The following is a 23,091-nucleotide window of genomic DNA, read 5'->3' as shown; positions in this document are numbered from 1 at the left end:
CACTTCTTCCTATTTTTTATAAAAAAAAAAAATCACACTCTCTCCTACTTCTATATTTTATACAAATATGCATCCATTCCGACCTCCCTTTGGTGTCCCCGCAAGACCCATGAACCCGAACACAACCTAACCGCAACACCCGTATAACCTTCAAGACTTGGACCCGAGTGTTTTAACGTACACGGCTTACTTAAGTGGCGCCACTCCGTTCATGCCTCCCACCTTCGGCTATGGTTAAACCGGCAGGTCGCAACCTTCACAACAACAAGCCGGCTTACTCGGTTTTTTTATTTTCTGTTTTTTTTTTCGGTTTTTTTTTTATTTCAAGTAGTGTAATTTTTATTTTAAATTAATAAAGTAATTTTTATTTTAAATTAATAAAATTTTTTATGTTTTAAATTAAAAAAAAAAACGGACTGTCACGTGTCGCAAAACGCCCCATGGTGGGCATTATTCGCACTACGTCACTTTTGCAATAATGCCCCATGCTGACTGGACTGGACTGTCACGTGTCGCAAAACGCCCCATGGTGGGGGCATTATTTGACTTAACCACTACACATGGTCTAATAATCTTTTTTGTTTAGAATGCAAAGAAAAATATAATTATGTCTTTTTGATGTCAAAGTACCCGTCCGATGGACAGGTATTAAACTAGTTAAACTGGGTTATGATTAAGTTTCGTACAATAACCAGCCTAAATTAGACTCGTCGCTACAATACAATTAATTACACTGGTCCCCCAATTTCAGAAAATACCAAACTGATATTATATCAAAGGGTATACACCAAATTCAATTGTTAGTTCCAATTAAGGAAGGACTTTTAACAAAAAAAAAATCCGATGTATACTCCTTTGGTATAGTATTGTTTTAGGTATCATTTGTGATCAAATCTTGAATCTTTCATAAACATTTACATATTGTGAATCTGTGATACATACATGGCCACATTGTTTAACGAAAAATTAACCCATCAAGGAAAAATGGAAAAAGCCTAACAAGTGGGTCTGAGTCAGAACAAATGCAAACATCAAGATTTATCAGACAGGGATAACTGTTTTAGACATAAGATCTCATCATACACAACCCACATAACAGAAATAATTAAAACTTATAAAAGATTAAAACTGTAAAAAAAAACTCACACAGACACAATTCCTGCACATATAAAATATCATAAGGGTATGAGTCAGATCAAATGTAATACATCAAGAATTATCAGACAGGGATAACTGTATTGAACATATGATATCATCATACACAACCCACATGACCAAAAAAAACATTAAAAAGATTCAAGCTTTGCAAAAACCCAAAATCAGAATAGCCTCAGACCGTCCTAGTTCATGATTTTCAGCAACTTTGCAAGCTTAAAAACTTGCTTTTCAGTCAACCATTTTATAAACTGTCATCACTGGCCAATAAATCACGAAACCTAAAAAAAATCAATGAAAATCTGAAATAAAACAAAACCTGTAAAACTGAAAAGAAAAAGGCATCAGATCTTCCTATTCAGAGTCAGAATCACAATACCCACACAGATGCAGGTATTCAACTCGATAATAAACACATCATTTGGCCAATTTTCTAGCAGATAATAGTATATAAAAGCTTAAAATTGTAAAGCAAAAGAAAGGAAGATGAAAACGGCGCATGTAGTGTTGAAGATGAAAAGAGAGGTTGAAGTAATTGGTCGTTTTATAGACCCCGGCAAGGGTTTTGGGTTTTGGTAGAAAACCCATTTTTTTAATTAAAAAAGAAATTAATGAAGACACTGAAGTGCATAAATAATTGATGTAAATGAAATAATTTAGCCAAATCTATTTGGTCAATATCGACACCAACTCACCCTCATACGATTTGTAGATCTATATGAGTTGGATAGGTTTAACCTTAAACAACATTGTCAATTTGTGTATGGCGGTTGGTCGTAGACAGCCCATACATGGGCGGACCTAGGTAGAGGTAGGGGTGCAAACTCGCGAGCTACTCGACCTCGGCTCGAAAAAAACTCGAACGAGCCGAGCTTAAAATAGCTTGAGCCCGAACCTAAAAACAAGCTCATTTAGTAAACGAGCTCGAACCCGAGCTTCACTTATCGAGCTCAAGCCAGCTCGTGAGCCTAAACGAGCTTTCTGTATATATATTTTTTATTAATATATTAAAAATATATTTATACAATAATAATTACCATTTTATATAAATATAAAAAATAACTAAATTATATGTATAGTAATATTATAATTAATATAAATTAATTAATATATACTAAATGAGTCGAACTCGAGCTTGAAAAATTACCTTCGACCCGAGCTCGGTCTCGAGCTTTCATATGTTAAACGAGCTCGAGCTCGGGCTCGGCTCGGCTGATTTGCACCCCTAGGTAGAGGTTGGGTGGACGGACACACCCCTTGAAAAAACAGATAGTGTATTTTATAGAGCAAAATTCTAATCACACCCCTTGAAAATTTGGTTAAACCCCTCGTTCGCACCCCACAAAATATTTCTTGGATCCGTCACTGGACCCATATAGAGCTATACGACACATATAAATTTTTTATGTAAAAGATGGGCATTTATTGTTGTTTTTTTTTTAATTAATGTTATTTGTTTTGTTTTTTTATTGTGACGCATTGTACCATGTCATATCGTATCGTATTTTATATAATATGTATTATATTGTATCATTACGTGTCGTGTCGTATTGTATCATATCGTGTCATATCATATTTTATCCATACGTGTCGTATCGAATTGTATCATAATGTGTCGTATATTATTGTACATTATACGAAGCAAGCCAACAAATCCAAACATTGTAAATAAACATCACATGTATAAATAAACTAAAACTGCAAATTTAACTAGATAATAAGTTTGTTTGTACATAAAATAATCCAAAAACATCAAAAAGTAAATATTTAAAAAAGGACAACAAACTGTCCTAAACTGGCTAATCCTAATCGGCGCCTGACGACTGCGGATCCTGACGAGGGACGTATAACAACCCTCCAAAATTATTTTCGACACCCCTAATACATTTAGAGTGCCCTTATACGTCTTAAAATACACCCCGTATACGAAAACCGTGCCCAAAATACCTTATATAATTAAAAATTAAATAAAAATCAATTTTTATGATCTGTCGCGGGCCGCGAAGACCTACTCTCTATCTTACGCGGGTCGCGAGTGCCTGGACATGCGGCATAACCCGGAAGCCGCCACGTGTCAACACGTGGCGAAGCTAGATCGGTGACAAATCAAAGCTAGGCCCTACGGACCCTAGGTCGCGGGGCGCGAAGGCCCCTTGTGTGGTCTACGCGGGGCGCAAGGGACGGCCGAATCAGCCCTATAAGCAGAGGCATCGGCAGTTCAAATCCGTTGCCCATTCCCTCGATCTCTCTCTCAATTTCTGCATAGTATACATAATTTTCGGGCATAATACGCCCCTAAATAACGAAGTTCTGCCTCGTTGTAAGTATCATAACCCCCGTTTACGTATTAGATACGCTGCCCGATTGATCTCGGATTCCGTAACGGCTGTCGTGTTTCTGCCCGACGTAGTCGTTGGAATTCTGTCTCGGGGAGAGTATTACTAATGTAAATATTGGGTTATTATACTACACGTGTGCATTGTGTAATTAATAGATAATCACCAGGAAATCCTAAAGGAAAACCCTAAGACAGCAATGTGAGTAATCCTCCTTTTTGCAAACTGTTTTTACAAAACCTCAAATGTTTTACATTATATTAAACAGTGATTGAGTATTTGTATTCTACAATTATCGTCGGTATGTTGGGGTTTTGTATACAAAATTTGTTACTACACTGTGAGTAGTAAAATGACCACAAGTCGGGTTGACTGTACCGTGGGTGGTAATTAAAGTAGAAAATAAACAAATGTAATTGCGTCACCGCCATCAATGCTGTAAACGGTTTTACTTGTCCTGATTAAACTGGGATTCACTCACCAGTATTTCCCACTGACAAAATGTTTTTAAACGCGTTTCAGGTAACAAAATGTGAAAGCCAAATAGAAGCCAGCTGGACAGCACTGAAGGCTTGGAAAAGTGGCTATAAAAATTACCTAAATAAAGTGATGTTTTTATTTAAATAAAATAGGGTTTATCCCTATAAAAATGTGTGTAATGGAAACTTGGGTTTTTCCCATGTGTTTAATATTATAAAAGTGTGGTATTTTACTCTGATAAAATATTTCCTAACTAATGTCCTGATGTAATTTCCGCTGCCAAACTGATAAACACCGATACCACTGAATCTGATCTCGCGGCCGCCCGTTCCCGGGTAGATAGGAGACGGGGGTTGCGACAGGACGGCCGGCTACGGTATCGGTAGGGGCCTCGAACCACGATCAGTGGCTGCCTCGATATCCCCCTTGATCACCCATAGCAAAAGCGCCTCAGTGCAGGCGATGTGGGTGTCAATTCGGGCATATAACTGAACCTCCATCCGTTGTAACACGTTCGCAATAGCCGGAGGCAACTCATCATCATAAACATGTTGGGGGTACTGAGGCACCCCCGGCGACTACGGCTGCGGTGGCGGTGGTGAGAGGTCTCGGTCGACCTGAGTATCATCCTCGTCGCTAGCCTCATTGACTAGCTCGGCACGCTCCACAGAAGCTTTGGCCTCCGGTAACTGGTGATGGACAAAAATGCGGTCGCCGCGAAAGCCAACCCCCGTATAAGCCGCAGATGGTAGCAAAACGGCGCAATGACATCTCATACGCATGCCGACCAGTGTACTATGTGGATCGACTCACCGACCTTGACCAAGGGATCCTGGTCTGGAGTGAGGCCCAATATAAGCCGCAGATGGTAGCAAAACGGCGCAATGACATCTCAAATGTATGTATCGCCAAACGAAAGCTAACCTTGATCCATGGGTGATACGGGTCATCCTCCTCCTCAGGTCGACCGGCTGGTACCTCGTGTTGAACTCGAACTCGACGACCAGCACCTTAAGCGACGGCTTATGAACCAAGTCGAACAACCTCCGGTCGTTATAAAAACTCGACGACTGGCACTTGTATATATCAACACTTGTCCTTCCTACCCTAACATCCTCTAATCGTTACCCATCACATCACTCACTTCATCCACTACTCTAAACTACCTAAGTCCCTCCGTAGTGGAAGGTTATACAACGCCAAATGCTTCCATCACACCATATAGCGCCCCCAAACACCGCCCCTTGGGTGACTTTTTTCTAAAGAGTAAATTACTGAAAAGAACCATATGTTTATAACTAATTCCACTTGTTCACATTTATATTTACTAGTTATAACTTATACTGGACAGCCTTTATCTTTTTGTTTGGTTCTAACCTTGGTCCTTGGTACCTGAAGGTATCTTGGTTATTTTTTTCCTTTTGTCTTTCCTTAAAAAACAATCTATGACTGAAATGAAATCTTATTGCCTGCAACAATTTAAATTCCGATGACTACATTGACGACATGGGGAACTTTCATAGCCCGGAATCTTATTATGATTACAACATTGATGATATATAAGGTACTAGTTCTACATTCAACGATGATAATCAAGATGGTCGATATACCCTATTTTGGGAGATGATTTTTAAAAAATATGTGGGGGGCTATACTAATCTCTTAACTATCAAGTTACATCATGGTGGTTCTTTTAGTAGCTTTCCCATCGTAGGTACAAGAATGAGTATGTGCATTTTGTTGATTTATTCAACGTAGACAAGTTCTCTATATTAGAACTTCACCAGGGGATTTCTGCATCAGACTACTAATTATTATTTTAGGTAGTGATTTAGACTTTGGCATTCAAGCCTAGGGTAATGAAGGAGATGTCAAGAAATTTATCAAATTTGCATTTGATCATAAGGTTAGTGATGTGGATGTTTAACTGAAATTTGTTATAAACATAAAGGTTCTTTTATGTAATTTACTCCTTTTCTAAAGGTTAAGAAACACATATATTAAAAAACTAATTGAGTGTAGCTTTAAATTAATAAGTTGTACAGATATCACATAAACATATCCAATGCACATTATGAAGTTGGAAGTTGGTTAATTCTCATATGTAAACCAACCACCATACGGTTGGTCTTATATGTTCCTTTTTCATATAGATGAGCGCCTCGACAAGTAGATGTCAACGTGTTTCTTCATGATGGTTTATCTGAGATTGTATACACAAACAGCACAACCTCTTTGGTTTGTTAACTTCACTAGTCCACGTTGTGTCGGCTTGTTAAATAAGGTCTCCTGTTGTATCACGCAAACTTCGCGCACTTAGTTTTCCATACTCTCTGTCGCTCTATTGGTATGTGCATGTTTATGTCAATTAGATTCTTATTAGAGGGGACTCAACCCACTTTGGTGACAGAACTACACTAATAGCTTACCCTTAAGCAGTTGTGTATAGGGCTGTAAACGAACCAAACGTTTGGCGAACAGTTCGTGAACTGTTCGGCGGGAAGTTCGTTTGTGTTCGTTCATTTATTAAACAAACAAACACAAACAAGAAATTTCATTCGTTTAGTTAAATGAACAAACATGAACAGAGGGCGCGTTCGTTCATTATGTTCGTAGTGGAGAGATCTTGAGATTGATGAGTTCCTGAAAAAGTACAAACGAGAACAAAGATCAAAGGCTATATCAGAAAGAACAGCAAAGCTTGGAAAGATGAAGTTCATGAGGCCGCCACCAACAGATCAAACGCCGATCGAGAAAGAAGAGAACAAGATTCCCAAATGGGACAGGAAGCGTGATGGTGATCCGGTTTACAGAAAATGGTGGATTGAGGAAGGAAGGTTTATAAGGAAAAGAATGTTAGAGGAAAAAGCTGAGAAGAGGAGACAGAGAGCCCGAGAACGAAGGCGTAACAGGAAAGATTAAAGATTATGCTGGAAGGAACTGCAGGGGTAACATGTTTGTTTGTGTTCGATAATTCATTAGTGTTTTTAGCTTTTATATTTTAGTTAAATATTTCAAAATTCCGACAAATAAAATATTTAATAAGTGTTAACGTATTATATATATTGTTCATGAACTTTGTTTGTGTTCGTTTGTTACCATTTGTGTTCACGAACATTAGTTTGTGCTCATTTTTGTTCATCATCGTTCGTTTTCATTCGTTGCCTAAAATTAACAAACAAACACAAACGAACATGAAAAAGTTCATTTCCTTAACAAACAAACACGAACATAAAATCTCGTTCAGTAAGCGCTCATGAACAATTCGTGAACACATATATTTCTTAACAAACGAACACAAACAAGGACCTGTTCGTGTTCGTTTGCAGTCCTAGTTGTGTACATTGATAAATCTTTTAATGTATTTAAACTAATCTTAAAATTAATAAAATTATCTTATAATACAAAAAGCAACATGGGTTGCGTTTTACATTTAAACCGTCACACCCACCAAAAACAACCGTCACGTTTACATTCAAAAGTAACTTAATACATAACCCTGCAGTCACAGATCACTCGGATTGCCGCACTTATCCATTAACCGTCACAAAAACAGCGGTTGCATCCCCTCCGACTTCCGATCGGGAAACCGTCGTAAATATGAACAGTCAACCATCATATCCCTTCACATTCATATATAAATAAACTTACATGCAAATTTTCAAACAAAGAAATTGGGATATATATAACTTGCGGCATAGAAGAAACCAAACCGTCTTCGTAACGAATTCGCGAAGACGATTATCGTTTTCAGGCGATAGAACGCCGGCCTTTTCCGTCATTTGCATTTCAGTCTCCGAACATCCTCATCGTTTCTAGCCATGGGAGTAAAACCTGCAACTATGTCTCTATCGGCCCTTTTTGCAAACACATGTTGATCACCAACACTAGAAGCGGCCAACCCTAGATCTGATGGATTTTTGTGTACGGAGCAAACAAATGGCGATGAGTTTGGTAGACATCTACCAGCCAGTACAAACGTACAACCATCATGGGTTTTGACGTTTTGTTTTTTTGTCGGAAAAAAACGTCATTTGACCAGAAAACAACGACTTTGAGGGGTTCTTCTATGACTTTGTTTTTGTGCGTGGTGGCGAAGAGGTTAGTGTTGGTGTTGGCGGCCTTGAGAGAGTTTTGATTTTTGAGAGATGGAGAAAGGTTATGATATCGTTGAAGGAGTGATTTTCTATGGGAGGTTCATTGTTGTAGGTATTGTCTTTAATTTAAGCATTATAATTTTCTAGGGGTGTGAATTTCTGAAAACACGACACGAACCTAACACGAAATTTGTGGGTTTAGGTTTAGTCTAAACGGGTTCGGGTCAGTTTCAGGTTGAACCCGCGAACCCGTTTAGCTAAACGGGTCGGGTTCGGGTCAACCTGGTCAGGTTGGCGGGTTGACCCGTTTAACCCCTTTATATTATATAATATTTTTTACAATATGTTTTATGTTATAAATTAAATTGGGTATGTATATTATACTATAATTATAACAAAGAAAAAGAAATTCATATAAGATTTTATAATTTAAATTTAATTGTATTATATATATTTGTGTTTTTTAAGTAAACTTTAAATTTAATACATTAATTTGTGTAAAAAAATTAAAAAATAAAAGTTTTCGGGTTGAACAGGTCGTGTTCTGGTCAACCTACGAATATTCGGGTCGGGTTCGGGTTCATTGGGATGACACAATTTTCGGGTTCGGGTCGGGTTCGGGTTCAGGTTCGTATAAATTTCCGGGTTCGGGTCGGGTTGAACCCGCCAACCCGCGAACACGACCCGTTTAGCACCCCTATAATTTTCATCCGTCATATGTCATTCTTATCCTTTTGTTGAAAAAAATTACATATCATTGCCATTAATGCATTATATACTTTTTTTTTTTTGAATGGCTAAACTTGTTATATACTTTTTACATAACAAAAATGACGATAATAGATATCCATTTACGTGAATATGTATGTCTCATCCTTCTTTACAACCGTTTCAGACAAGATCAACAACTTCAGAGAAGCGTATGTGAATTTAGTTAACAAATATATAAACAAGCATGTTCAATTGCAAATAACGTAAAACAATGATTTCGATCCATCTCGGAACTTACCAAACCGGCGGAGAGAATAAGGGCGGAGCAAAGTAGATCGATTTCTATGGGTTCGAATCTTCACGTAATAACCGTTTCGCCCTGTTTTTGTGCCTATTAGAATTTTCAACACCGTTTTCTTCGTCTTTACATTGGGTTTCGTCATCGTCGGTCCCTTCGAATCGAAGAGTTGTGTCGCCTTGCTGTTCTTTACGGCGTATCAATATGAATCGTGTTGCCTGACTGCTTCGCATACGGCGTTCACCGGAAGTTTCATATTGTATGACGTTGTTTTCCTTAGTTTTTCTTAGAATTACGTGAGGAAATAGAGGATGAATGAATATCAATGTTGCCGACTCCGACTTCGAGTATAATGTGACAGTTAATGATTAATGGGTGTTGGCTTTCCGGTCGATGAAACGCTGTGACGGTTAGCCGGAAGTCTACATTTGGAAAGGGCGATTATGAAACGGGGTTAATATTTCGAAGGGATAGAGGCGTTAAATTTGTTCAAAAAGAAATTACCCAGAGAAAACCATTCCTTTCTTTGTCTTGGGATGGTAACAAACAATTAAACCTTCAATTGTTGTTGAATATTATCTGCAAATCTTGATCTTAATGGTTTGAATTTGAAACCTTTCAAAACAGGGGTTAATACGAAACGATAGGCGCTTTCCATTTGATCAATATTGATCGGGATCTTCATGATTCAAGTAAGAAATTAATCATATACTTCTTTTATTGTTTCAATTCTGACTGACATGGTAATTTTTTAGATTACACTAGAACACAACGAAGAACAGGGGTTCATTGATTTCGCATTTTTCCTACATAATCGAAGCATTCGATTTCTTTTGTATCGTCACGATCGATTTCACATGTCTTTCTTCACATTTCTAATCAGCGATTGAATACGGAATAAATGCAAAACTAGATTTCTAACCCGTATATGTTTCTTTCATCTCCTTTTATGTTAGTTCTTTTACAAAACCACTGAAATTTGGGTTTTTATTATCGCATTAGGCTTATTTGGTTTGTACAATATGTTATGAATTTATAATGTATCCTGTACATCAAGTGCAAATAGCTTACTCAAATACTTTTCATACAGATTATTTTGTTCAAATCTGAATCCGTCAAATTTTATCATCGATTAAGTCGGAACAAAGGCACAATGAAAGTTCCCTTAGCCGAAAAAAATCACAACTTAAACATAATTAAATTAATTCATTAATCAAAACAAAATAAAAAAATTGATTCATTAATCAAAACAAAATAAAAGGATACCCATAATCATTCTTTTATGACTCAATTCCAATTTGGAATTAAAATTGAGAAACGAATTGAGTAAGCATCAGTTTATCTAAAAAAAATCTCCAAGAAATGTCAATCATGAAAATATAATGCTTAGAAATTGAACTCTGTTTTTTGTATACACTGTTTTCGTAAAGGACAACCCACAAAATTGAAATTGTTACTAAATTTTAAATTAGTTTAAACATATTTCTATTACAATTTTTTAATTCGTAACACATGTTTGTTTACACTAAAAATATCACCCAACTTTACTATATTGATTTTTGTATTAATATAAATTAGATTGATAGTTGATAATGTATGTAAAAGGGATTGGAGAGATTCAAAGTTTATTAAATTTCACCGCTACAGCCTATAGCTGTGAGTTTACGAGAAGTGTCACTGGCATTTCATGTGAGACGTGTGTAATGTGTTATGTTGCATATTAATTTATTTATTATAAGTATTATTTTTCTTTATAATTATTTATAAAAATAGTTTATAGTTTCGATTTATTTTTATGTTGCAAATAGACTTGAAAACAAATTGAATTGCTTATAAATTGGTAGTTTTCCTAAACAAATAAATAAGTCCAATCTTTCAAAATAAAACCAAAAACATGTGTGTTAAGGGGAAACAAATATGTATATTACGAGACTAGGATATAATCACTAAAATATTTTAACCGGCTACACATGAGTTTTAATCATACACAAATAACACAAGCGACTTGAACAGTAAGTTGTAAAGATTTTCTTGCATTAAACGACTTGAACTGTAAGTTGTAAAGATTTTCTTAAATTAATAGACTGGAATTCATTAAAATGATTATTTCAATCCTTTAATCTTTGCTAGAAGACACACATATCAATCAATTTAGTATTTAATTGTAGTAATAGTTATGACATCAACAACAACAACCATACCCAGTATAATCTCACTTATAGCAAAGCTATTGATAGGATCTGGGGAGGGTAGGATGTAGGCAAGCCTTACCTCTATCCCAAGAAATATAGAAGCTGCTTCTAGTGAGACCCCCAGCTCCAAAAAAACCAAAACCAAGACAAAAGCTTCTGGAAAAACATATATAAGCGCACAACTACTAAAAATGTGGAAAAGAAAAATAATAAAAATAACCACAGACATAAATAAGTAGTTGTTAGTAAAACTACGACACCGGGAATAAGTGAAACTTATAAACAACTATATCACACCTCATAGAAAACGAAAAAATTTAAACTCATAGGAGAAGAACCTAAACCAAAAACCAGACCAAACTCCTAAAATTCCTTAACCTTAATCCTACGTCTCCACGAAGTTCTATCCTCGAAGATGTGCAAATCTAGCAAATCTTGCCTAATCCGCTCCTCCCAAGTCATTTTCGGCCTACCTCTACTCCTTCCATCTACAGTGAGTGTTTCCACTATTCTAGTCGGGTCTGTCGTCTACCTCGTCTTAACATGCTCAAACCATCTCAATCTTCCCTCCCTTATTTTGTCTGAAATACCAGCAACTCCTAATCTTACCCTAAAAACCTCATTTCTTAACTTGTCCAACCTAGTATGCCCACACATCCATCTTAACATCCTCATCTCTGCCACCTCTAACTTTCGTGCATGAATTTTCTTGATGGCCCAACAATCTATTCCGTATAACATAGAGGGTCTAATTACAACCCTAAAAAATTTCCCTTTCAATTTATCAGGGAACCTCTTGTCGCATAAGAAATTTTGGCTATAAGAAATTTTGCCAATAAATCTACTCTTACGCTTCTTGCATAACCATTTATTCTTCTAATGATAGGAACACCTCAACTGGGATCTATCTACGTAAAAACTGTTACTACGCAAAAAACTTTTAAATTATATTCTCACTTTCAATAGTGGCCTTTTGGTTTGAGGCTAACATATAAGAAATTATACACAACGTCTCACAACGAGCAGGTTAGCCTAAACTCGTTACTTACAAAAAGTAAGTTAGAAAAGAATATAAAACATTTTATTAAACTAGAAAGAAAAAGATTACAACCCAATTTAATTAGAAACAATACATAAAAAGTTAATTAAAATAAAAAGCTTAATTGTTAAAGTAAGCGCACAAAATTCTTTAAGCTGCAAGATGATAGTTTCTTGACGGTCGCTTTGCTCGGTAAAAGGCATCCAAGTCATAGCCAAACCAATGTCTTCTTGTTCGGTCCGGAACATTAATTTACCAAAAAATTAATTGAAAATACAACAAAGATAATTAATTTTGAATTAGCCATCAAAATCAAATAAATAAAATTCCATTTGAGACAAGATCAGACAAATTGTGCCGATGTTTGTAGCATTTCAATCATGCTGAACAAACTAAACATCATGTGGAGGCATCTCATTTATGTCTACATTTTGACTAAAACATACTAGTAATGTCGTCACAAAAAAAACTAAAGATAAAAAAATCTCATAATATACGTATCACTAAAGGTATGACATTTGCGATAAAATCTCAATATAAGCATTAGATGAAATAAATTTTCAGCCGACCACCAAGCAGGGGCGGACCTAGCATAGAACAAGGGGCAACCCTTGTTGCCCCTTGACGCTCCGGCCGTAGAGTAAAATTAGTGTAAATTTTGGAAAAATTTGACATTTTTTCGATGTCGCTGCCCCCTTTTAATAGAAAGGTTGCCCCTTTAGGTTTTTTCTAGATCCGCCACTGCCACCAAGAAACAAAGATCAGGCATAATAAATGGGTATGAGTCAGATTAAATGCAAACATCAAGAATTATCAGACAGGGATAACTGTTAGACATAAGATATCATCATACACAACCCACATTACAAAAAAATCATTATAAAAATTAAAAAAAAAAAAAGATTAAACAAGGGTACAGAAAATACCATATGGGTACAAGTCAGATCAAATGTAATACATCAAGAATTATCAGACAGGGATAACTGTATTGAACATATGATATCATCATACACAACCCACATGACCAAAAAAAACATTAAAAAGATTCAAGCTTTGCAAAAACCCAAAATCAGAATAGCCTCAGACCGTCCTAGTTCATGATTTTCAGCAACTTTGCAAGCTTAAAAACTTGCTTTTCAGTCAACCATTTTATAAACTGTCATCACTGGCCAATAAATCACGAAACTAAAAAAAAATCAATGAAAATCTGAAATAAAACAAAACCTGTAAAACTGAAAAGAAAAAGGCATCAGATCTTCCTATTCAGAGTCAGAATCACTATACCCACACATAGCAGGAATTCAACTCGATTATAAACACATCATTTGGCCATTTTTCCAACAAACTTACAGAAAAAAGAAGGAAAGATGAACAAATATAATAAAAATTGATGAAAACGGCGCTTGATTGATTAGGGTTTTGAGGTGGATATGCAAGAAGTTGAGGTTATTGGTGGTTTTATAGAGCGTGGTTGGTTCGGCAAGGGTTTGATGCGCCTGTTTATCGTTAAAAAAAAAAAACTGGACTGATTCAGAGTTGTTGACCCAAGCCCACTTGAGACTATGGGCTACATCTTGAGCCTTTTATTGGGCTTTGTCGTTTTCAAAGGAATTTTATAGGATTAAGGGTTTAAAAGGGCCGAGCAATAGTTGACATTATAATTACGGAATGTATTTATAAATAATAATTGAATAGTACGAGTGATACATTCGAATATTCGGGGCTGTTTGGTAGCCTCTGAATGGTCATTAAGAGGCTATCTCTTAATGGAACCATTAAGAATTTTACCAATGAGAAGGTAAAAGAATTTGATATGTGATGATTTTCCATTCAGAGGTTACCTCTTAACCATTCAGACTTGAGGTTACCTCTTATTCATTCAGAGGTTTTAAACCATTAAGAGGTAGCATCTGAATGGTCATTAAGAGGTTACCAAACAGCCCCTTCATCTTTGCCATTTTCGTTGAGGCGTATGGATAATCATGATCTCAAAAATCAGGCCAAACTGACGTTATATAGTTGAAATAGGTAACGGTCCCAACTCGTAACCCGGTTTGAACAAACCCCATAATTGTGTTCCCATCTTATCAACATTGACACACCTTCGTCCTTCGGCACCAAAAAACCATCACCCACCCATAACCTGGAATTCTGCCATCCCAAACTATCGGTTGCAACTTTTGATGGCTCAAACCCCTTGGATGTATTATTCCAGGCGGAACCATACTACAACTTTTATAAGATCGACCACCCTCAACGATTAGCCATGGTCTCGTTTAGTTTGTCCGATGATGTAACCACCATGTATTCCCCCATTTTATTCAAAAAATACAAGTTAGTTATTTTATCCTCCATGATTCACCAAAGGAAAAATAAAACCCACTCACCAAACCTCGGACAAGTACCAAAGGTACAAGTGACAGAGCAGTGGGCCAATGAGCGTCCAATAGGCTGTATGCGATCATGCTGCATGATGGACAATCGTACAAGAGACAAAAAGGTACACAAGGACGCACATGTGGCACCAATCAACGTGCGCCGACCACTGCTCCACGATCTACACTTAGCTACTAATGACAGACCAGACAACAAGGATAATTGTCAAGACACATGGATCCATTCAGCATGCACCAGCTATCTTCTCGCCTAAAATCACTAACGGTCGTGGTAGAGGGGACATAATGGATATTCCTTGTTGTCGACCACAGGCCCAAGGCCCATCAGCCCATATCCTTCACAAACCACCTCGGCTATAAATAGTCAACTCCACCTCCAGGTTTAAGGATCGCTCTCTTGCTCTCTCACTTTATACACACACACTATTATCTTCAAAACATATACTTATTCTTAGGGCTGTAAACGAACCGAACGTTTAGGGAACAGTTCGTGAACCGTTCGGCGGGAAGTTCGTTTATGTTCGTTCGTTTAATAAATGAACGAACATGAACAAGAAATTTCGTTCGATTAGTTAAATGAACGAACATGAACAGAGGTCTCGTTCGTTCGATTGTGTTCGTGAACGTTCGGTAAGGTGTTCGTGAACGTATTCGTGAACATTCATTGATTTGCGTTCGTTTATGTTCGTATGTTTGTGTTTTAATTGAAGATCTTTGTACTTTCTTATATTTTATTTGTACTTTATATATTATTAAACTTTTATTTATTTTATTACCCTAACAATTAAACTAGGAAACCCATTTTCACCTTGTTTATGCATCATTCCCCTTTCATTTCTCATTATTTACATCGGCGAATACGATCGACCTCCGTTTCACAATAAGAGATTCAAGTTTGAGTGCTACTCTCTGGACCATCTATCTTTATCCTTCGTCGCGTTCGCCAGATTTATTTGTGTTCGTTTGTGTTCGTGAACCGTTCGCGAACACGCTCATTTCCTTAATGAACGAACACGAACATAAAATCCCGTTCGGTAAGTGTTCATGAACCGTTCGTGAACACATTTATTTCCTTAACGAACGAACACGAACAAGGCCTTGTTCGTGTTCGTTCGATTCGTTTACAGCCCTACTTATTCTCACGCCGGAGGGTGGTTACAAAGAGAACCCCCTATACTCCTCCCTGTAATGAGCTTACGATGTGTTGACTGTTTTGCAGGATCTTCACGGCAGCTTGGACGAGACAAAAAAAAATAACCTTTATTTGTCGAGACACAAACACAAACTAATCACTTGATTAGTTTGGTGTTTCTTCAGGTCATCAGTTCAAAACCAAGGTAAATCGGGTGTTACTGCAGTGGGTCTTCGGGCGGACGGGTTTTTCCCCGAAACTGGTGGCTCGATTGAGGGCAATCCAGTATGCTTGTCCGGTGAGTTAGTTGACCGTTAAAAAAAGAAAAAGAAAAATGATACACTTACGGGGGTAGGGGTGGTTATCACTTGCAAAAATTCCATCACTCACAACATCCAATCAAGTTCCGCCATGTCATCGACCATTATTCCATCACTCACAACCTTTTTTAGTGGAAATGCCCATCACTCACAACACCCAACAATAAACCCTCACATCCCCTCAAATCCTTCCTTCTATCATGCGTCAATTTTATCACGCCAAACCACTTCCACGCGTTAAACTCATGTACCGACGGTGGTTTGTTTGAAACATCCACGCGTGAAACTGATATATCACACACAAAAATAGCCCCACCCCGGGTCCCCTTAGACCGTGGGGTATGGTGGGACGGGGGTTTGGGGCATGGGTTGACACGTGGATTATGGGGCACTCAATACATAAACCCAAGTTCATAGGGGTATGGTGGGCGTGGCCAAGCCACATCAATTTTTTTAATATATATATATATATATGTGTGTGTGTGTGTGTGTGTGTGTGTGATACAGATCCATTAGGAACCACCCTTAATTGCGAGAACCGCGAGAACCAATGTGAACACATGGGAAATTTGTAATTAAGTGACATTTAATAAAAAAACACGCGCTCCTCTTATTTCAGCCCCTGTTACCATCGTCATTCACAATCTAGGGTTTCGCTGGAGATTTTTGCTTAATCGGCGACGGAGATCTACGGCAGTGCGTTTCACGGCGGCGATCTTACAAGGGATTCGGTTGGGATACTGATTACGGCGTTGGGATACTGATTTTGGCTACACATGGCTTCGTCTGACTCATCTCGTGTTGGAGTTGAACCTACGACATCTGATGATCATACAACATCTTCTGCATATAATCCACATCCCGATTCTGGTTTTTGCGGCCCATCTGATGTCAAGGTCAACCCTATTTCTGCCGTGGGTCCGTCTGATGTTGATGTCAATACGTTACCTGCTGTTAATCCAAATGAAAGTTTCAATCCTATGTTTACAACAGTTGCAAATCGACACACCCTTTATGAGCTTGAAATACAGACGTTTGATTCCATGTTTACATCAAGCAACATAGGCTCCGAGAGACTGCTAATTTACCTATCAATCGTTATTAGTTAACACCACAGTTGACACCACATCTACTGGTAACACCACATCTACTGGTACAGCACCTACAAGCACAGAACATCAACACTTACAATTCATTCGGTTTGAAACTAAAGGTATTTATATCCATTTTATGTAAATTGTGACTTGTTCAATTATATACTCCTTTTGCATGATGTTCACAACTGTTTTATGTTGTAGATTATGATTACTCACTAGTATATGCACATGTGCATTGTGTTAACTGCATGTTTACAATTGTTTTATGTTATAAAGTATGAATTGTTTTATGTTGTAAAATATGATTACTCAATGTTATATGCACATGTGCATTGTGTTAACTGCCGCATATTACAAATTATGCATCATATTTCAAATTATGTTACATTGCAAATTTATGCACATGTGCATTATGATTGAAAAAAAATAACTTATGACCTCGTACATTAACTACATTAACTGACAATGCACATGTGCATATTAATCACAATTATACTATTCGTCCGTATATCATGTTGACAATTTTTTAATTTGTTAATTATTTCTCACAGGAACAATTACGGCTGCCATACATGCTACACCTAACGGCACCCCGTATTTGATACCTCAAGTTGATGTTAGATATCTTCCTGTTATAAACAGTACATTTACCCATTGGGAAGATATTGTTATGATGTACAATACGTATGCTACACAATCCGGGTTTTCGACTCGTATCGGCACATCGAAGAACAAAAAATATCATGACAATCCTAATATGAAAATCTGCACTCATATATATATTATGTTCTAGAGAAGGTCAACCACGGGTCACAGAATCTGACCCCAATGCTCCATTCAAAAATGCTCCAACAAGTAAGATACTATACTTTTCAGCATGTGAATTATTAATATTTCTTAATATCATATGTTTTACTTACAGATACAAAATGATTTTCGTGCCATTCACCGGAGTTGATCATCACAAGAAATGTGTTATCTTTGCCGCTGGCATGTTATATGATGAGACTATAGAGTCGTATACATGGTTACTAAACACCTTTCTGGCTGCACATAAGAAACAACCAATATTGGTTCTCACCGACCAAGACGCATCAATGAAACAAGCCGTGTCAACTGTTTTCACATACTCTATCCATCGTTTGTGCATGTGGCACATAATGAGAAAACTTCCATCCAAGGTAAACACTCTATTTTAGTATTAACATGGTTTCGATTAAACTATATAATATGATTAAATAATTCAAATTATTATTATTCACGTTTCCTCATTTACAGATTTCAAATGACATCCTTGATAATACCACTATTCGTTCGTCAATACATAAGCTGGTGTGGAATTTATTCATCACACCACAAACATTCGAAGAAAGATGGCATGTATTAATGGATGAATATCACCAAGACAATCATCCGTGGCTTTGTGAGATGTTTGCTATATGGCATGAATGGGTCCCGTGTTATTTCAGAGAGATACTGATGTGTTGTTTGATGAAGACTACATCAAGATGCGAGAGCTCAAACGCGCGTTTTAAAGTCAACTCGTCAGAAACTAACACATTAGTTCAATTTCTAATGTGTTTTGAAACCAGTATTGATGCTCAACGGCACACGCAACGAGATCTCGAATTTAAAAGCAATATGTCGACCCCTCGCTTATCTACCGGTCTTCGCAAAGAGGCACACGCGTCCGAAACATACACATGGTCCATGTTTCTTGAAGTTCGAAAAGAGATATACATGGGCATGTTCCATTGCATGCCAATTGAACGTCCTGGAATGACTGACATAAAAAATTACACCGTTCGTCACTGCAAATCAAACATGTCTTATGTTAATGAATTCGAGGTATGTCCTTACTATCCAATATGTTTTAATGTTCAATATACACAACATAACTACCTAAATGATTTAATATGTTTTAAATACCTAATTATGCACATGTGCATGTATCAACAAACGTATTTGTGCATGATACCCCCAATATACCATTACTACATATTATTACTACATATTAACCTTTGTTTGATTATTTTTTTTATGCACATGTGCATGTATCAAATTTTGTCTTATGTTATATCTATTATAACCGTATGTTTGATTAATTTTTTGTTATGCACATGTGCATACATCAAAATTTGTCTTATGTTATTCACTTGTGCATATTACCCTTCATGTATTCATTCTACTTATAATATATGTTATGCACATGTGCAGGTGTCGCTCAATGTTCCTGAACAAACAGTAAGCTGTACATGTCTTGGGTTCACTCGTATTGGATACCTTTGCCGACATGTATTCTGCATATTCCGTTACAACCAAATTGAACGGATACCGTCCCACTACATCATTCCACGTTGGAAACGAGATGCGCTCCCGTCAGTTGTTCATAGCATATCTAACATTTACTCATCTAACAACAACGAGTTTGCTATCATCCACAATGAAATAATGGATTTAGTCACTCAATGCACAAACCGACTCAGACGCAATCCTGATCAGCCACGTTCCTTATCTTCTGAGATCAAACGCATCAGAAACCACGTATTCGAATCGTTCTCGTGTGATCCTCAGCCTCGTTCCGTTCAAAAAACTGCAAACATCAGTGACATATTAAACATACCTTCAAATCTAAGCACAAGTGTCCATCCTCCGCAAGGTATTAGAAACAAAGGTTGTGGGACCAAAAAACAACGGATCGGCCCTGGCGGTCAAAACATTAAAGATAAACGAAAGAAGGCCGGTAAACGACAAAAAGCTGTCCGCTTATGCAAAAAATGCAACAAGTATGTATTTGACCACGATTCCCGCAATTGCGACAAAATCAAAGCTGCCAAACTTGCTGCACGAGCAGCTAAACGTGCTGCTGCTATCGCCGCTGGACTGCCCGCCCCGTCTGATTCCGATTCTGATGATACTGATGTTGATCTCGATGACACCGACGATGACACCAATGATGACATCAATGAGTATAATTCTTCTGATTACGATGCATCTGAATACCCCGTCTCCATGCAAAAACCCGCATCTACTCGTGCGAACAAATGTTAGGCGTGAATCTGAACATTCTTTTGAGCCTGGTCAAACCCTTAGGCGTTCAACCATACGTCGCAAACCATCCAACATAGCTCGTGATTCTTGATTGATGTATTATATATTACAATTTATGATTACCGAACTTATGTAATTATGACTACCAATGTTTGTTTTGTTTATTTTTTATTAATACCCACTTAACTTACATTATTGATATTGATGCTTAACTTGCAGTATGCACATGTGCATATGTATTTACAAGTTGTATATACCGTTTTTAACCCACTTGTTTATCTATATAATATTGTTTAACATTATACATGTTATTAATATGCATTTGAACCATTTGTTAAATATACCCAATTGTAATACATTATACAAACTTAACATTTAGTCTATGCGTTTTATCACTTTATGCACATACTGTATGCACATGCGCATACGGGTCATTTAATTTATTAATCAACGTAACATGACATATTTTAACAAACATATATATTTTTAACTAATAACATGCATTTATATCACTTTATGCACATGTGCATATGGGTCATTTAACCATATTATTGCACATGTGCATATCAAAACGACCATAACATAATCCAATTATCAACTAATAACTAATTAATTATTAACTAAGTATCAACTGATGTAAACTAAACATAAAACGTGAAATAATAAAACATAAAACGTCTAACCATGCACATGCGCATATCAAATCAACCATAACACACTCCAATTATCAACTAAGTAATTATCAACCAAGTACCGAATGATATCAACCCGCATCACAACAACTATACATGTCTAACCAACGAAGAACATAAAATGTATAACTAAACAAAAACATGAAATATGAAATGTGAAATAAGTTGTAACCTACACACACAACCTATATTTTCTGATCCGTTTTCCACTTGCTAAGCATCCTCCAACATTCTTCTTGTTTCAACGCCTCTTCGTTTAACATCTCCCGCACCCTTTCATCTTTCATTCCATGTATCGTCTCCCTTGCGAGCTCCATAACAGTTCCTTTATATACGTTTGCATCTGATAACAGCAGCTTTGTCGCTATTTTCATCCTCAAATTTTTCAGCTGCATCTTCTGAATAACTTTATTGGTACTAAAACCGCATTCAAAGCTAACATCGCTACCTTTATACGTTTCCATGTGTCGCATCGTGAACACACCGCAGTCGTTAAAATTGTCAGTCGTTTCCCATCCCAACCTCTTTCTCGTCACATTTGCGTTCACCATGCGTGATACCGTTGGGTGTCCGACATCTTTCAAATACCCAACAATGTAATGTTTCTGTAATGCATAAATACATTGTGATAAATCAATATAACTATTCACAAATATAACACTAAATATAAAATACATACTTACCACTTTAGAAGGCGACCCTAAACTTATAAAACTCGTTCCTTTTCCTCTTCCTTTTCCTGATGTCATCTTGTAATACGCGAAGCTATCATGCATATTATCAACCACTTCAACCGTTGCGTTATCCAAATCAAAACAAATCATGTAGAAATGTTTTTTTCAATCATGGGTACAATTATAATGTTGAAATCTCTCAACTTCAACAGTTCGTTGTCACACTCAACCACCTCTTTCAGATGCGATGTTATTGTTGCAAACGCCCTTTTTTCTGTTTGTTTCGCCTTTAGCATGTACTCTTGCTGCACATATTACATCAATACATGTCATGCACAAATAATATTTAATGTATTCACAATTGTTTTTAATCATAAATTATGACACACTTACGATTGTTGTGGTATAACACCATAACCTCTTTTTTCCTGACGGGTTTTTTTTCTTCTCCATATAGTTCAACAGTGCCGCCCAACAATCTATTACATTTTGTGAAATCCACTTTTCTTCTTCGAGTGTGTTTATCAAAAATGCTCTGGTTGACATTCCATGTTGAGTTTCAAATATATAGTTGCTGCATACATCACATACATTTCATTAATTTTCTTTTTTTTTATGCACATGTGCATCAAACACATTACATGCATTATAAGCAATATTTATAATAATATAATTCATGTGACATATGGTGTCCATATGTCATAATGCATAACTGTATATGCACATGTGCATCAATCAACTATAATAATAGGAATCCTAATAATAATAACAACATTAATATTACAAGTAATAATAGTCATAATGCATATGTAAACTTACTTGAACGTCAACTTTATCTCCTTCATCTCCTGTTCGACGTCTATCTCCTCATCATCATTCTTTTTATTACGTTCTCCCCTATAACATAAGTTTGTAATTCAATTTGTCATAATGTCAATACAAAACATGTTATAAAACTACAACATTCGTAATTATACTTACCCTCGTTTATCGTCCATAACCGTCAACAGATATTGCCATATCAATTTTTCATCATCGTTCAACGGTTCATTCATTTCAATAACATTCCCATGCACACTTGATTCAACTTCTAGATCTGGCGAGCTATGTGAACTTTGTGATAAGAGCATGAAACTTGGTATCGAATAATCGACTTCTTTTTCATCATGCAATTTTCCCTTCACTTGTCCCTTAACGACACCTTTATCCGCATTTGCCAACGTATCTGCCAACTTACCCGCACCTTCCATCGATCCTTCCACACGACCCGTCACGGTATCCACTTTGTCATTTTCGTTACCATCAACTGTACTAGTACTAATTATCAATTCTGCCATTTTGTGTTCGCCTCTAAACACCTTATCATAATGTCTAACAAGCTCTATGACATTCTCGTTTTTTGGATATTTTGAACAGGCTTC

At 36.8% G+C, this 23,091-nt stretch overlaps 1 protein-coding gene and 7 non-coding genes across 8 annotated transcripts; 1 reads left to right on the top strand and 7 right to left on the bottom strand.

Moving 5' to 3' along the window:
* Positions 1-1,006: 1,006 nt before the first annotated feature.
* Positions 1,007-1,089, bottom strand: LOC118479418. Its single transcript, XR_004859553.1, has one exon. It is a non-coding gene; the product is annotated as a small nucleolar RNA R38 (small nucleolar RNA).
* A 94-nt stretch (positions 1,090-1,183) lies between these two features.
* Positions 1,184-1,267, bottom strand: LOC118479419. The gene has a single exon (XR_004859554.1). It is a non-coding gene; the product is annotated as a small nucleolar RNA R38 (small nucleolar RNA).
* Positions 1,268-1,327: 60 nt separating this feature from the next.
* On the bottom strand, positions 1,328-1,420 carry LOC118479433. The gene has a single exon (XR_004859568.1). It is a non-coding gene; the product is annotated as a small nucleolar RNA snoR20a (small nucleolar RNA).
* Positions 1,421-1,496: 76 nt separating this feature from the next.
* LOC118479431 lies at positions 1,497-1,567 on the bottom strand. The gene has a single exon (XR_004859566.1). It is a non-coding gene; the product is annotated as a small nucleolar RNA snoR64a (small nucleolar RNA).
* Positions 1,568-13,086: 11,519 nt separating this feature from the next.
* Positions 13,087-13,167, bottom strand: LOC118479420. Its single transcript, XR_004859555.1, has one exon. It is a non-coding gene; the product is annotated as a small nucleolar RNA R38 (small nucleolar RNA).
* Positions 13,168-13,241: 74 nt separating this feature from the next.
* LOC118479421 lies at positions 13,242-13,325 on the bottom strand. The gene has a single exon (XR_004859556.1). It is a non-coding gene; the product is annotated as a small nucleolar RNA R38 (small nucleolar RNA).
* Positions 13,326-13,385: 60 nt separating this feature from the next.
* On the bottom strand, positions 13,386-13,478 carry LOC118479432. The gene has a single exon (XR_004859567.1). It is a non-coding gene; the product is annotated as a small nucleolar RNA snoR20a (small nucleolar RNA).
* A 5,416-nt stretch (positions 13,479-18,894) lies between these two features.
* On the top strand, positions 18,895-20,304 carry LOC118492179 (protein FAR1-RELATED SEQUENCE 11-like). Its single transcript, XM_035990002.1, has 2 exons — positions 18,895-19,101; positions 19,471-20,304. Exons 1-2 carry the CDS (start codon positions 18,895-18,897, stop codon positions 20,302-20,304), a joined length of 1,041 nt encoding a protein of 346 aa, XP_035845895.1.
* Positions 20,305-23,091: the final 2,787 nt, after the last annotated feature.

The sequence above is a fragment of the Helianthus annuus genome, chromosome 5 (assembly GCF_002127325.2).
Source record: "Helianthus annuus cultivar XRQ/B chromosome 5, HanXRQr2.0-SUNRISE, whole genome shotgun sequence".
In the NCBI taxonomy this organism is placed as follows: Eukaryota; Viridiplantae; Streptophyta; class Magnoliopsida; order Asterales; family Asteraceae; genus Helianthus; species Helianthus annuus.
This window is presented reverse-complemented; position numbering and strand designations above follow the sequence as displayed.

Excerpts from the sequence above, each read along its gene's own strand:
- LOC118492179 (XM_035990002.1), top strand. The coding sequence starts at position 18,895 with ATGTCGACCCCTCGCTTATCTACCGGTCTTCGCAAAGAGGCACACGCG. Across the intron at positions 19,102-19,470 it reads CTTATGTTAATGAATTCGAG|GTGTCGCTCAATGTTCCTGA; the intron begins GTATGTCCTTAC and ends GCACATGTGCAG.